The sequence below is a fragment of the Hypomesus transpacificus genome, chromosome 23, assembly GCF_021917145.1.
Source record: "Hypomesus transpacificus isolate Combined female chromosome 23, fHypTra1, whole genome shotgun sequence".
Lineage (NCBI taxonomy): Eukaryota > Metazoa > Chordata > Actinopteri > Osmeriformes > Osmeridae > Hypomesus > Hypomesus transpacificus.
The window spans coordinates 3,798,894-3,814,998 of NC_061082.1; the positions used below are offsets into that span (position 1 = coordinate 3,798,894).

The window sequence follows — 16,105 nt, forward strand, 5'->3', positions numbered from 1 at the left end:
ACATGAATACAGTAGCCTACAAAATCACTGAAATTAGATTTAGGTCCAACCGCAACAATTATCATCAGACATAGCCCACTTGTATCCTCATGACGAATAGGCTTTGTGCCACGTAGCGGTAATGGATACGTGCAGGCCGATATGGAATGACAGAATGGATATGCAGACATTATACATTTACTGGGGCATGCCAATTTTTCAATGATATAGTAGTAGTAGCCTACTTTTATTTGTACTTAAATGTAGCTAGCATTCAGGCAATCTGTGAACCACAAAGCAGTTTGAAAGCCTGAGTGGTACTTTATGAATGAACGTTTAGGCAGCGATTTCAGTGAGATCCAAATTTGTAAACTAAATAGTCTGCTGCCTTTTCTGAGGACAAATGTTGCAACATTAATTCCATGTCAAGTCACAATTTCGCTCGTTGAAAAGTGGACAACGTAGCCTATCCTTTCTTACCCCGTTTATGCTCGCTGCCATTGAGAGGTCCTTTGCTATACACATCTAACGTGTTCTTTGTGCTTACAACCCTAAAGTAAATACTAGTTAGTTATTATTTCACCGAATTATATAGTATATACCACACGTGTTTGTATGGTGTGATTTTGTTTTATTTTTAATAATAACGAAGTTTGACAACAATATTTTTTTATCAGGCAATGCTATTGACACCTACTTTTGTGATGAGCGCCACGCTTGTTCAGAACTCTCAAGCTCGCAAACCTGGGATATTGATGCAACTGTGCTTACTTGGTGTACCCTAGATGTGGAATAATGTTTAGAAACATTCTGAATGCAGTGTTCAAACAAATAAATCTGCTACCTTGTTCCGTCATAATTTAGCCTACTAATAACTGAACATTCATCACACCAATATTTCGTACGCTGTACAACAATTAAGCTATTATCCACAGTTGGCTGTTTGCATGGACAAAAAACGTAGAAATGATCGGAATTCCTGCAAAATTCGAAGCGTGCTGTACAGTCATATGACATGCAGTGTCTGTTAAATCCATGTGACATTTAACTTTAGCCTGGGTTGGAACTGTCCATGGTGCCGAAATTAATTATGATAAATTGCATCCTGGACTAACAACTACACCATTATAGCTACATGTAGACTACACGTTATATTCTTTATTTGAAAAGCCTACGCGTAGGCTAGCCTTAATTTCATTTCACTCATATTTTTTACATAAAGTCAAACTTATAATGTTAGTTTAATGCTATTCACTTTCCTGAAAGACTAATACATCTTAATTCGAGACATAAGACGACTTTAATTAGTCTCTTAATGGCTGGCAATGATGCAAACACCTCATCGCTTAGTTTCCTAAAATCTAATGTGTCTTTATAGAACTGAAGCCATGTCAATACGGTTTTGAACGTTATCTGCTTCGTCTGCCTTATTCAGATAAGGATAGCTATAGGCAACGACAAGTGCATAACGTGTTCTCGCCATCGGCACAGCATCTTCGAAGAAGAGTACAGTGACAAGAACCGGGATGCTGAGGATGCCACAGAAGAATCCATGCCACTGTAATCGAAAGCCGCAGTCGCTCGCCTCCTCGCACGCATGCTTTGGGCATGTGTATGAAATTGTGCGTGTCGTCGGTGAAAGATATCGACGTTTGTGCTGCATAATCGTAGCAGACAACTCTTCAGATTGGTGATGAGTCGAAATTCGACGGGAGAGTAAGTCATATTTAGAGATGACTTATTCCAACTATAGATAGTCAAGCATGAGGGAGGTCGTTTTTGTGCAGCTCTGAAATATCGCTTTTGAAGTTGGACATCCACGGGGAGAAGTAACCCAAATGCATTGAGGTGTTTGCCAAATCTTACATTACACAGTGTGTCCAGGACATGGAGTATGGTGTTTTAAAGGAACATAAAGGTAGGCTACCTGTTTAGACCAGATTATGCCTCTCAGAGTATACCGTTACCAAGTAGTATAAACAGTGCGTGATCAACATGTGGCACTTATAACATCAATAGAAATCATTATGATGGTATACCAAGAAGCCGCTCTTGAAGATACCTCATGTAATTATTCCCACTAATGGAAAAAAACACCTGCTCGTTATAATGGATGATAAATCCAGTAAACTACTCCTGGTTCCTATTTTAGCTGTTCTTTTTGTAATGATAGGCTATCAGTATATATGTCCGGCTGGCAGCAACTCTTGCCACTTTAAAACTGAAGAAAATTTGAAAGGGATCAGTTTACTTTCCACCCCATATCGGACAACAGATGACTTTTACAGAGATCAAGACCTGGAGGAAGACAGTCCGCCTAAATTGCCCTCAAAATTCAACTTCTCAGAGCGAGACCTTGAGCGGCACGTGGAATTCAACATCAAAGGAGATGATGTGATAGTGTTTTTGCACATTCAGAAAACCGGTGGAACAACGTTCGGAAGGCACTTAGTTAGGAATATTCGTTTGGAGCAGCCATGCGACTGCAAGCCTGGGCAAAAGAAATGCACATGCCACCGACCGGGGAAAGAGGAATCTTGGCTGTTCTCACGGTTCTCTACCGGTTGGAGCTGTGGGTTGCATGCAGACTGGACAGAACTAACAAACTGTGTACCCGTCATCATGGACAAGAAGGAAGCCCAGAAGAACCGAAGGTATACTCTTATTATGTTTGTGTGTGTGTGTGTGTGTGTGTGTGTGTGTGTGTGTGTGTGTGTGTGTGTGTGTGTGTGTGTGTGTGTGTGTGTGTGTGTGTCTGTCTGTCTGTCTGTCTGTCTGTCTGTCTGTCTGTCTGTCTATCTGTCTGTCTGCCTGTATCTGTGTGGGTCACTTGCAAATTGCACAACATTGTATTGAAGGGAGTAATAGTAGTAGAGTAAAGTAGTAGTCAGAGTAACTTCTGAGAATCCATGAGATTTATTGATAAAACCACTTCATGATTGTCCTTCAAACCAACAAAAGCCTTGTACACTACATGGTGGTCCTCCGTTTAATATTTTCGTCTTATTATTTACCTGTGGTAGAATCTTTTCATGTTTGTAATTTTTTACCTGGGCTGTTTGTCAACTCTAAAGTTATTTATTGTACTTTTTAAATTTATTATACAACATCCTTCTCTCATTTGTTAACGGAAACTGTGTTTCCAAACTATCTGCTTGCTTTTTCAAAATGTTTTCTTCAAGAAAATCTCTACAGCAGTTACTCACAATAGTATGTAGAAATAACAATATAATATAATGGAAATGATAACAATACTGTTGTTATCATTCACCCTGCTATCCATCCCTTATCTTTTCTTAAGCGTGCTCTTGAAATGACCTGCCATCACTGTGCAACAACATGTGAGATCATCGCATTCCTTCAAAACCCAGAACCTGCAGAGTTCCTTGCTGTTGTATTGTAGTCTTCAAGCCCATAAAAAGCACAATAACATCAAAGATAGATGGTATAACATCTTTGCCGACAAATCCATACATTCTGAATTGAGGTTAACAACTGGAGTGCCTTCATGATTAAGCTAAGTACTCATAACAAACACTGTAGTCTTAATGTCCAATGAGTGCAAAAATACTGACTTGCTAGATGGGGTTGGTCAATGAAACTTTTTCTGAATAGGTGTGTGTTTGAAATGAAAGCCCAATCTGCATCCTTCATTTAAAGCGATGAATGGCATCTTGAAAATGTTTCTACATCCTGTAACTGACATGGACGGTGTATGTCAACTGAGAGTACAGTATTCCAATCACAGCTTCTTATGTAGTTAGGGGCAAGTATATGAATTATACAGTACTGGGTGTCTTGGAGTGTGCTCATTGCTGTTGCAGTACTGTAATAAATGTTAATACTTTGAATCCAAAAGTCACAAAACAAAATTTTATCAACCAGACCCAGTAGCTTCAAACCCAACATAGATAGACGGTAAAGGGCTTGCAGTAGGGATCGATTTTTCTCAGTGGCCTTTTATCCTTATGATCGAGGGAATCCATCTTTGTCCAGTCTTTAGTTTAAAGAGGTTTAAAGAGTTGGCCAGTAGACCAACACACACACTCACACATTCATGCAGGCACGCATCTTCACCCCTGGGCCTTTGAAGTCTGGAGAGGACTATTGATGTGATGCTGGGTCTGTTTCTATAATGTTGCTTTTTATCTTCTTGATGATTAATACACATCCCCACCTGTCATAAATTCATCATACATAGGGCATAATTTTAGAGTAACGTAGAGTAATATTTACTGTTCTCATTAAGCAAAGGATTCAGTAATGAACATTTAATCAATAAACCAAAATAATTCCCTTAAGGTATTTTATGCCCCACATACATAAACTACTGTAGTTTGTTTTATTGTTTGTTTGTTGTTTGTAAGTTTTTTTGTTTGTTTATTAAACAACATTAACTTAACATGACCAGCATTCTTTCATTTATTCTTAAAAAAATATCTAGTCTACAGAGTTTATCTGTAGACTCTGTAGACTCGCATTTATAAGTTTCCCCAGAGACTACTGTATGTTCCAGACAATGGTGATAAGAAGCCCCCAAAAAGTTACACCTATAAAACACATTTAATGCTGGGACTGCAATGTTAGTAGATGAGAAAATTCCTATAGGCTTTGAAGAAGAAAATACAATCGTGCACTAAACTGCAAGGACATGAGCACATGATTTATTTCTGCAGTGCCAAGTGTTTCCTTTACTCACGGAAAGAGCCTACTGGATGCGACAGCGGCTCGTTCCACAGTCGCAGCATCTATTCTGTTCTCTCCCTGCTCCGGCCCTTCTCCTCGCTCCTAAAGGGGACTGGACGTCAGAAGCACATTAGTCCTGAGATATACACGTCGCTTGCTACTGTGCTTTCAACCAAACTGAATGCCACTGTAATGCCTGTGTTGGTGAGCGATGCAGCGCGTTGGCTTTTTAAAATGTTTGTACAGCAATGGTTTTTTAATCTCTGGTCTGGGTGTAGTCTCCTTTTACATGGTGAAATCGTCTACTAATGGTCATCATTTCAGAAATGAATATAGGTTTTTAATAATGCAACACGTTCAATGAATAAAGTGAGGCATAACATAAAGAGCTGCACAAATAACAGCTCACTTAACCACGAGTTAGAGCTCCCAGCATTCATCTAATTCACCTCACTAATCTGAAATTTACCTCAGGACGTCGCACGAGTACAGAACGAGTACTGCTGGTAGTTCTGGGTTGCACTGGGGTTGTTTTTCACTGCCAAAAACAGATAGCATGCCCTTGTTTTATGGTCGAAAGCCCCTCAGACGGAGTGACTGTCTGCTGGCTGTCCAGGCCAGTCACCCTGCCACCAATAACCCTATGATGGCAGCTACAGGGGGTCGGGGGTGGGGCAGCGGAGGCACAGTCCGCCTGGCGTGGCGTGGCCTTTTCAGCCGGGCAGGGTGCAGCACGCAGAGAGCCGGTCGCACGGTCCCAGGAAAGGTCAGGCGTGTCAGAGCAGATCAGGCTGGTGTCCTGCAGTAGGGCTCTCTGTGAGTGTGCTGCCAGTCAGGGGAGAAGCAGAGCAGGCAGGCCAACCCATCAGCTGGGGCTTCAGGGAGAGGGACACCACAGAGCTGTCCTCTCCAGTTTCGGCGTTGAGAGCAGTGTGTTAATATGAGAGTGGCTGGCTGCATGATTTACGATTGCCAGAGCATAATAAGAGCCAGGAACCAGCTTTTCTCACGCAAAGGAGATTATGGGCAATTATTTTTCTTGATTGAGTCATGTCAAATCAAAGCTACCTGATGACAGGGGGGTGTCTAGATGTAAGGATCACTTGCAAATAATTTGAGTTCTAACTCAAATGATTACAGGTCCTAAAGGTCTTTGTGCTTGATGTCTGTCCTGTCATTGGTGTAGATGGAAGATCTTTACAGGCCATGCAGTTTATTTTGTACTGGACAAACAAAAAATACTGTTCAAGACTACCATTACGTATTTGATAGAATTCCATTCTCCTGAGAACATGGTAGTCTATGTTTGGTCTTCTCAACAGAAGACCAAACATCCTCCCTATGTGTTTCCTCATGGTCTTCACCTTATGGTCTTATGCTGTTGTATTGTAAAGTTCCACAAATAGCACCAGAAAGCATACTCTGCTCCTCTCTGTCCTTGTTGCAAGGGCTTCTGGTCCAACGTGAGCAGAATACAGCCACAAAACATATGACCCCCAAGACTCAACAGCTCAAACTGAAACCTGCCCCGGGGAAACGCTGCTTCCTGGAGAAAAGCAGCAAATTCAACCAAGTGGAGCCTTTTAAAGCACCACGAGAGAAACACTGGAATCAGCTTTATTCAAGAACAGGAAAACACTTAACTTCCTTACGTTAATGGCGCCAAGCAGGGTCAGATGGTGCTGTTTTCAGCTGGAATGACGCTCAGCGCCATTTTCACACTCCACTTCCCGAAAGATGGGAGTGTGTGAACGAAGTGTGCTTGAAGTCACCTCAGCAGTAGGGAGGCTAAGCCAGACAGACTGCTGTGGATTCTGTCCTCTTTCCTGATTTACCCAGACTCTCTGTCCTTCTAATTATTGACAGTGCCACTGCAAACTTGGTGAAACAGCAAATCAAAGCTTAACTCCGGTAAATGACTTGGTCATGCAAAGTTACAAGCTGGAAACTGCAGTCTCATTGATTTACTAATGAACACAGCCCTAATTACAGTCATAACGTTTTTTCAGAATGGATTAGCAATCTTTGACTTTTTCAGCATCTTTCTGTGTATTTTTGTGTGTACTTCCATAGTTGCTTCCATTTTCAATATCGAGTATTTTATTTTTTTGGGCACCAGTTAAGATTTTGCTTCTGAAAATATATGGCCGGGAATCAAACCGGCAACCTTCTGATTAATAACCCAACTCCCTAACCGCTCAGCCATCAGACCCCCCCCCCCCCCCCCGCACCAGACATTGAAGTACAATATAAGCACTCAGTGCTTTGAATCCATTAGTTTTTCGATTCCAGCATTTGTGTGTGCGTGTTAGTCTCTGTCGGTATTCGGGTTTTCAACCCTTGCTACGTGCAGTACAGTAATAGCTGCTCTAGCATTTCCCCTTGGACATTTAGAAAAGTATAGATTCACTCATAAAGATTCATTTCCAGGCCAATCAGAGTAATGAGGCACCTGCAGCAGCAGTAATGGGCCATTATTACTCACCAGGCACACCGATGACATGCTCCGACCCCACTACTTCCTGAGTAATACCCAACATAATATTGTATTCATTACAGCCAACGCAGATAGGGCTGCAATTACTGTGTGGCCCTTACCGCTTACCGCTCCAAACACTTATCCAGACTTACAGTATATCTTACTGTCTCCACCACCTGCTTACGACATACTGCAGACCTCTGATAGGCATCTGTCTGGACATGCAGGGTGAGGACCACAGTGACCTGGACCAGGTCCTAATGCCACTACTGTTTTGTTTTTTCCACCGTTCTACTCTGTCCCTGGAGTTGTAATATGACAATGTTCTGTCACATAATATTTTCTGTGGTACTCCAAATCTCGGTAGTTTTTTTAAGTGGCCGTGGTTGTGGTCAGGACTGGGATAGAGAGCCCCATGTATGTAAATAGAGGTGCACTTTTGAGGAAAGAAGGTTCCTCAAAGCTGAACTTGGGAGTCATCCAGTCCTTTTGGCATAAGGTATGCATGAACTGGGAAATATCTCAGCGAAGGGCGTCAACATTGTGGAACTCTGTGTTCAGTCAAACAGAAGAGAGCCACAGCCATGGCCAGGTTTCAGCAGCACACTGAAACAGCAGCAGGGCTGTTAGCTGTCTTCTGAACACAGATGGACCCAGAGAGGTAAAGTTATCCAGATTTACAGCCCTGCTCGCTCCAGCAGGCTCGAGGGCCGAGCTCACAGCTCCTCCACATTGGGGGATGTTTATTATGTGTGGAGTTGAGTGTGCACTTGTGAGCCCTCAACTCTCAGGGTGTGGAGATTGCTTTTCATGTGTCATTAATCCAAGCCGTCATTGCTGGCAGGCCTAAACTGTAATCCAGTTGGTTCGATAATAAAGTGTTACCTAGATAGGAGGTGTTACAGCATCTGTCAAGCACTTGTTCACTGGCTTGACAAAGAAAATAAAAGTGAGTCAACGAAGGTGTGATTAAATATAATTTAAAGAGGGATATGTACTGTACTAATGATTATGTGATTCAAAAGCGTCTTTATAGATGGAGGGCAGGGTGATTACTCTGTGGGTCATCGCCATCGTTGCAATTCTCATGGTTATTATGGGATATCCCACGGCAGTAGCAACATAAAAATGCAGTTTACTTAATGTTGCTGAATAAAATGATCGTAGGTTTTTCGAATGTTTGATTTATGATCATGATGTGTATCTTAGTAAGGCTGTGAAGCACTGCTAGCTAGTTCTTACTTCAGAACTTTTAATCTGTTGTCACTTTGAGGAAGATTAATTTAGTGCTGCAAAGTGTTTTAAGCTAAAAGGAGATTGGAGTTCCAGTTTCATGCCAGAGTTCGATTTGTGACATAACCGAAATGGTGTCCTGACTTGCCTTTCTATTATATTGTATTGTACACATTGATTAAAAAACTGAGCTCTGATTGAGATTACAGTCTTTGTCCAGGAAATTTACATTTGGCGGAAAATATAAACCTCTGCATGCTTATCAGCCATTCGTTATATTTAATGTTATTTCTTTTGAAAGTGTATGCTACAGACCTCATAGTCTACCTCTAAAAACCACTCTGGGTAATGAAATGGTTGCAGCGTGCCAAAATAGGCGCACAGCTCCTCTGATGCTGCTGTCAAATATTTGCTTGTCTGGCAAATATGAATCTCCGATAGTCTGATTCAGCTCTTAGACTGTGATTAAAGGGTGGCCCCTGGACCAGATTCCGGACAGGACCTCAGCCTACAGGCTACAGTCTGAGGCCTGATCCACGGCACGTTGCGTGCGTTACAACCTCCCTGATCTGCTGTGTGCGAAGACGGGACAGGAACTACCTGTCCAGGTATGTGATTGTTAGCAGGGCATTTTGTTGAGGAAGCAAAATGAAGTACCATATTGATGAGGCGTCACCTTTTGTCGGTATCATTGGCTGTATATCAGTAGCCATGGGACCTTGAAGCCCTTTCAGAAGGTCGATCTGATTGGGTCCTTCTCTCCGAGGGATCATTTGATCAGTTATTGTATTGATCCTGGTGTTCTCCACTCAAGGTGTGCCGATGTATTTGTACTTGGCTTGAAGAAGTGGAGCTTTGTGGCATAATTGTCAAGTTGAACTCTTTGACTCCAATCTCCCTTTTGATCAGGGTAAGATCACTCCTCAGCAGTCTGCTTCAGAGAGAGGAGGGTGTGTGTGTGTGTGTTTGTGTGTGTGTGTGTCAGCACGTTGGGATCTACTTAAATGCAGTTATCAAAGTGATGGGAGTCAGTCCTCCGGACGCCTGCTGTGCGGCTGGGCTTTTACATGCTCAATTATCAGAGGTGCCGTTAACTCTGCTACATCTGCCTACCTACGGAGAAACACATTCTGCTTCCTTGTTTACTTCCAACAGGCAGCTCAGTGAAACAAGCTTGTCATATATTCCTTCATTACATGCAGATGAAAATTGCACAATCAGCTTTTTCCCCCTCTTTTAACAGCCCCCAGGGTACTGTCAAACCAAGCTTAAACAACTGTCACCATGCAGTCTTTGTTTGTCTTTACTACTATATAAAGATATGGCTGTTAAAACAGTATTTTCATCATTCTTTCTGCAATTTATAAATGCAAGATTTGGTAAATAAACTGCTAAGCAAGTTATGTAGACCAGACTGAAAAAAACATAGTTTACCTGAACTGAAACATACTGTTGTGTAGTAGTATAGAATACAATAGGAGCAGAAGAAACGTTTATGGTAACAGTGGCCTTGGGAATTAAGAACATTTACAGACTTTTGTACTGTGGGTTCACCTTCTGATCCAGTAGTCATTGTCCTTGAATAATGATGAGGCATAGTCTTGGAACGTTACACACTGTAATTGGGATAGTTGTAGTTTGTTATATGGCTTTAGATGATGCCATTAGAACAACTCAACTCATTCACTTCACAATTAGGAAGATCTATTATGAATATGAACATGCTACCAGCCAATGACAGCATCAAGAGAACAGACAGGATAGTTACAGTAGCAACCTCTCTGTTCTAGAGTGTTAATAGTGTTACTCTGCTGTCTACCAGCGCTGCTTCACCTCTTCAGACTATAATGAGACAACAGGGATTAGGATACAGGCCATTGGCCATTTATCTTCATGTTAATTTATGTTGTCATATTCTCTCTTAATCAGATCATCTTGACTGTTTGCCCGGTGAGGTGGAATGGTGAGCTATAACAGTGTCTCTAGATTATATTCCTCCCATTGATTCATTTGACTGTCTCGGATTTTAAACAGTGTATACATTTTTGTATAATATACACAACCTGAGGTAGAAACTTTGTTGTTATTAAAAATAGTTAATTTTATTAATTTAAAAATAATAATTTTAGACCTTGGGAACTCATTGTCAACTGCAAAAAGAAGTGATTACTTCTCTTAAGCTGATTTTAACGTAGCACAGTCAGGCATATTTGACAGGTGATGGCAAAGCCTGTCTAGCTTCATTTTTTTTCGTTTTTGTTTCCAGCATCACAGGATTGACTTCCTTCGCAGGCTGGAACGTGCCTGCTTCTTTACTTAGTTGACAGATTGACAGATCAAACAGCGTCAGGGAAAACGGCAGCTCAGACGCTTGGCTGTGTTGTTTCTCAATTGATACCTTTAAGGGCCGAGGAACCAGAAATAACCAGTACGGGAGTTGATTTATAAGAACTACCCGAGGAAAGGTCATCTGTCCTTATTGGGGCCGGGTGTCCTGACAGGTAAGTTATGCTGCGGGGACCAGGACTGAGGCTCCCAGGGAGGACCCACGCCTCTCTGACACGGATTCAGTGGTTGAGCTAGTGGCCGAGCTCACGCTGGGCGCGTGCCGAGTACAGGTAGAGTCACCTTCACAGAGAACTAATCTCCTCTTCACGGCGGTGCCTCTTCAGTGAGAGGTGACTCAGGGCCAGTCTGTAGCGTGTGCCACGCTGCCCACTGTTTCACACCTCTCAGCTCGGTACTGGTTGGCCACAGAGGGGGGAAAACCTAACCCAGACTCGTTTTCTTCTCTGTCACGCGATCCTAATCACCAGGGTTGGAAAATCACGTGGAGAGACGATCGTCTGGGAGCTGCTACGAGTGGCTCCGGGTGGTGAGGCCTTATTATAGGTGCGTTTGGGTGTGTCTTGGTGTGATGCTCAAGGATGTAGACATTGATTGATGGATCAGACCAGACAGTGACTGGGTTTTTTGCAGAAGCTTTTGACAGTGCTTTTAGTGGCCCTGGAGACTTTCTGGTTTAATTATGCCCAGTACCAAAACTTAATCCCTCCAACCTCAACCTCACTGGGAATGTGAAAACAAATGTTCTCTCCTTCACATCGTGCGTTGGCATCTTTGAATTTCTCTCCGTTTGCTGTGCGCAAGGCTGTCTGTGAGAGAGGCTAGAATGATCTCACTGAACAGATTGCTGTCCAGATTGCTTCTCAAACTCCTGTGTTTATTAATAGGAGCTTGTGCACATTCTGGTTTAATTCGCAATATCATCTCAGATATTTAATTAGCAGTGCACATAGAATCAAAGGATCCGCAGATAAGGCACAAGTAAATGAGTGGTAAACACTCATTTGTTTTCTAGTATTTCCAAGTATGTGCAGTTTTAGTGGAAGATCTAAGCTTCACTGACTCATTACCTTGCAAACTGTTTCTAAAACCTTCCATTTCCTTCATTTGGCAATACTGTCATTAAAGACTCAGATAGAAGACAGTGACTAAACACCTTTTGCTGACTAAACACCATATTAAATCCCATTGGGAATGGGAAGGTACAGTGCAGATCAATTCTCGAGCAGGGCCTTACTGTATATCACTTCATAAATTTGGTCCTGGTACACAGTATAATAAGTATGGATTGAAAATCCATCCCTAACACTAGAATGGCGCAGGAGAATAGAGTAACATCTTGCAGTATCACAGAGTGGTGGGGTGGAACAAATAGCATTATGTCTCTCTACGGGCCTGCGATGCAGCATATAAACTCCATCATAGGAATCCAATGTCTCTCAATGTAAGCCAGTCCTCCTGAGACTCCGCTGGTAGGACAGCTAGGTACAGCTGCAAATCCCATTCACAAATCCAGGGATCAACTTTACTTTCAGCTATCTGGAACATTGCACTGAATGATTTACTTTTCTAGTGCACTCTGAGTTGTTGTGCTGGGTAACTCCCCTGGTGCTGGGGATCTCTGGGGGTTCCTTTAGTCGCTGGCGCACAGGAAATCGTTCTATTGCTGGATGTAGCGACTGTATATATTCCAATTATTCATAAGGAACAGATTAACTGTATTTTGTAGAATCCTAGAAGGCTTGTTCTTCTTCAGGCTGTTTGGTGCGGAACATGGGTCCTCATCCAGGCAGGTGCGTTGGCTTGTTGAGGCTCCTAGTCTCCTTGTGAAGGGAGGTTTGTTAGTTTCAAGGTGAGCTGAGAGGTTTGTTGGGAGTTGAGCAGAGAGTTTTTTGAAGTTGTTTCAAGTCTGGAATCACAATACAGGGTGCCAAAATGACTAATGGGTCTTACCTGGGCCCAATATTGACTACAGAGAAAAACACTTGGATTGATTTGACTGCTAATGCCAACAACATAATACAACCTCCAATAGGGCCATGGCGACTGCAGCCTCTTACAGAAGGTTCCAGACTAAGTCTGAACTTCTTGTTTTCCTAACAAAAAGCAATCAACTTTACTTTGACCTATGTTGAAAAACATTGGGTATCTTTCATAATAACATTATAATACTATTTGGGTATAATGTTATTTTGGATAAAATATCTTTAGTTTGCAATTTAAGGTAATACGCTTGGCCTTTAAGAATCAAATTAAATGACTACTGTATGAGAAAGATTCTTTGCTTATCTCATTTTCTATTCACACAGAATGCACTCAGCTTCCCTCCCAGTTTTAAACAATCAACAAGCATCTTGAAACATACATACAAACATCTCCATATTTTAGCATGGCCATCCGTACAAACACATGCAAAACAAAGTCCTTGACAACACTGCTGTGAATGATGCCCTTCATCAAGAAATCACAAGAATACTGAATACGTAAACAGACACACTGGGAGGATAAAACAGAGGCTACGCTAAGTATGTATTCGGGCGAGCAGCTCTCCTCTTGAGCCTCACTAGTCCATTTCCTTTGTGTTTTTGGCTTAGATTTTGCACTGCAAGTCCAAACACATTCACATTCAGTCAAATTAGCAAGCTCTTGCAGTTGATGTATAAATAGGTTGGGACTGTGGCAATCAGATTAGGCAACTTGTCCATGGTTAAGGCTTCAAAGGTTCAGCTTTTGTTCATGAAATATGGTTGCTAAAGCTGCCCTGAGTATTTTAGTTTGGAAATGTTTGCTGACTCGCCATGTTTGTGCTGCAATTCCCCGTGGGTAAGACAAATTATGTATATTCTACTTTTGAAAAGTGTTACCAAATTCTTTATTCCAGTATCCGAGGTAAACCGCATTGTTTTGATATGGAATAAGTCTAAAAGCTTACAGCGAGTCTGCAGGTTTATCTGCGAAGTGCTCTGAGCTGAGAACCTGCTCCAGAGCGACGCTGTGGCCTTTCCATGGAGATGATTGATTCAGGTGCAGTGAACAGGGAAAGGAGGGATCAGGCTTTGGGCTGTGTTCCTTAATCACACAGTATTACCACACAGGAGACATTTATCACCAAACACCAAAGGCTTCAGACCACAGGGAACACTGGACTTTGGTCCCTCTGCTTACTCACTATCCATCCAAAAACGAGTGGAGCCCAATCACATCCATTTATTCTATGCTACAGAAAGAGGAAAACTACCTGAACCAAAGAGAATGCCCCGGAAAATTCTAGAGCCATTCCATTTTTCATCCTTGCAGCAAGGTCATATTTTGAACAAAATTCAACACCAGCCTAGCTTTTGTTCCTGCAGATAAGCCTCAGGCAGCTGTCAAAAAGTTCTGTCAAATTTATCAGAAATCCATTTTGCAAGGTAAAGCCGTAATCACTCATTTAAATCAAAGACCCATGGCGCACCGGAACATTACTTTTGATAAGCACATTCCTGACAAGTGTGAACTGATTACCATGCAGCCACTTTAACCAGATGTGATCATTTCAGCAGGGGGTAGAGGCGCCCCTATGGTGGCACATTGTTTTGGAGGCGAGGCCTCCTAAGGCTCGGAGGGGAGCCCCTCCCAAAGCCAGAAACAGCCCAGGCTAATGGTTCCCCCATGGGGGTCATTCTCATCCAGAGTAATAATGGAACCCTGAACACAGTGGGACTGTTCCCACATCCCCTGTGGAGAAGGCCCCGCTAAAAGCCACTTAATGCTGCAGTTCAGTCAGTCATATCAGAGGTGTAAAGCAGTTAATTAGAATATTAATGCATGTTTAGACTTTTGTTTACATTTAAGTTGGTTTGGGTTTGGAAATGCCAGGGCTTCATCTGCGTATGTATTGATCAAATGTCACATGAAGGGGGCTGTTAAAGGGGGCTTTCGGTTCCTCTTGGATGAGCATAAAGAACTTCATCTTCTCTGGCATGTTCCTAATTCAGGATGACAGCCATTTACAGTATCCCGCACCCCAAGATAAGCCCAAAATGGTTGGCTTAACATTGGGTTGTCACTGAGTGATTCCTTGTCTTATTGGTTTAGAAAGAATGGCTAGGTCGTGGTTCGTCGTTGCTAAAGTCCGAGCACAGTTCAGGCCTTAAGCATTAAGCATACATAACACTACAGTGCATAAAGGAACAACGTGGTAGTTTCACCATTAGTCAAAGACAGCCACCGCTTCCACATAACATGGTGTGACGGCAGCGACTCACCATGCTGGAATGTTAACTCTAAGGAAGCTAAATGTCAACATGGACAATATGCGAAGGGGGTGAGGAATATTCAAGCAGACGTCAAGTGTGGAAGCCCCTGCCGTCTGGTCGGCGTGAAACCCATCCGGGCTCGTCGCCTGCTTCCATGCGAAACACGTTTAGTCCACGGGGAGTCTTAGTCTGGGATAAAGCACTCTGACATTTACATTGAAATGCACAGTGTCACAAAGTAAAGCAGCGTACCTGCTCTGGCATTCCCTCTTCTCCTCGCTCCCCTGCAGTATAACCACTCTAATTGTTTAAAAGCACAGGCACAGAACCCTTCTCCCCTAGGTCCTTAGCACTGATGCTTGATAAGCTAACACAAACAGGCACTTGTTTATACAGGGCTTTGATGAATGGCTGTGCATTTTATGTTAAGAAGATAAACAACGTCTAGGGGAGGGTAACTACCGCTGTTTTTAATTAAGGCGCCACACTTGCAATCACAGCAATAAACCTGTCGGCTGCTGTTGTCTAATGAAGGTAGATCAAAGTCAAAGCCATCACACCGGTCTGAGGTGAGCTTTTTTGTTCCTGCCGGTCTTTGAGTTGGTGTCTGTCAGCTGCAGGGGAAATATATATTGCGGGTGTTTAATGTCACTCCGCGTTTGGAGACTTCAGTTCAGTACGGAGGCTGTGTGAAATTCCCCCTCCGCCTGACAGAGTGGAAGATCGTCCAGAAATTTGTATTCACGGCTGCAAATGGAAATGGAATGAGTGAGAGATGTGTCCTGCAGTGCCGGCCTCTCTTATTGATGTGCGTCGGAGGGAAGAGAGTGACATTTAACTGTGCAAGGATGAGCAGCCTTCCCAGAACCCAGCTTTAGAGACCTGCCTCTCTAAGCAGCAGGCGTGTATTCCTCACTGGTCCGTGTGGTCATGACAGGGCTGAGGAGGGGGGGGGGGAGTAAGAGGAATGGAGAACTGAGCTAAAGGGAGCCATCCCTACTAGTATCAGCCCCAGCCTTGCCGCAGTCAGAGGAGACAAACAGGAAGATCAATAGTCCCACTCAGGACATCTCACTACAAGGGCCTCCCTCAGCACCTCTGTCTGTCACACCGAGCAAGATGGGAACTGCTGACAGGGGAGGTG

The 16,105-nt window shown here is 42.9% G+C and overlaps 2 protein-coding genes across 4 annotated transcripts in view; one reads left to right on the top strand and one right to left on the bottom strand.

Moving 5' to 3' along the window:
- The window catches only part of uggt2 (UDP-glucose glycoprotein glucosyltransferase 2), a 34,932-nt gene extending 34,395 nt beyond the window's left edge, over nucleotides 1–537 (bottom strand). For 2 of the 3 annotated variants that reach the window (XM_047046800.1, XM_047046801.1), the window contains exon 1: nucleotides 460–520. In XM_047046800.1, the coding sequence (XP_046902756.1) occupies nucleotides 460–504 (45 nt within the window). In that variant the 5' untranslated portion in view covers nucleotides 505–520. Of the gene's footprint in view, nucleotides 1–459 lie in introns of all 3 variants that reach the window. The other variant, XM_047046799.1, reaches the window with a different exon arrangement.
- A 1,551-nt stretch (nucleotides 538–2,088) lies between these two features.
- hs6st3b (heparan sulfate 6-O-sulfotransferase 3b) overlaps nucleotides 2,089–16,105 on the top strand; it is a 43,352-nt gene continuing 29,335 nt past the window's right edge. The window contains exon 1 of the mRNA XM_047046802.1: nucleotides 2,089–2,633. Within this exon, the coding sequence (XP_046902758.1) occupies nucleotides 2,089–2,633 (545 nt within the window). The remainder of the gene's footprint in view (nucleotides 2,634–16,105) is intronic.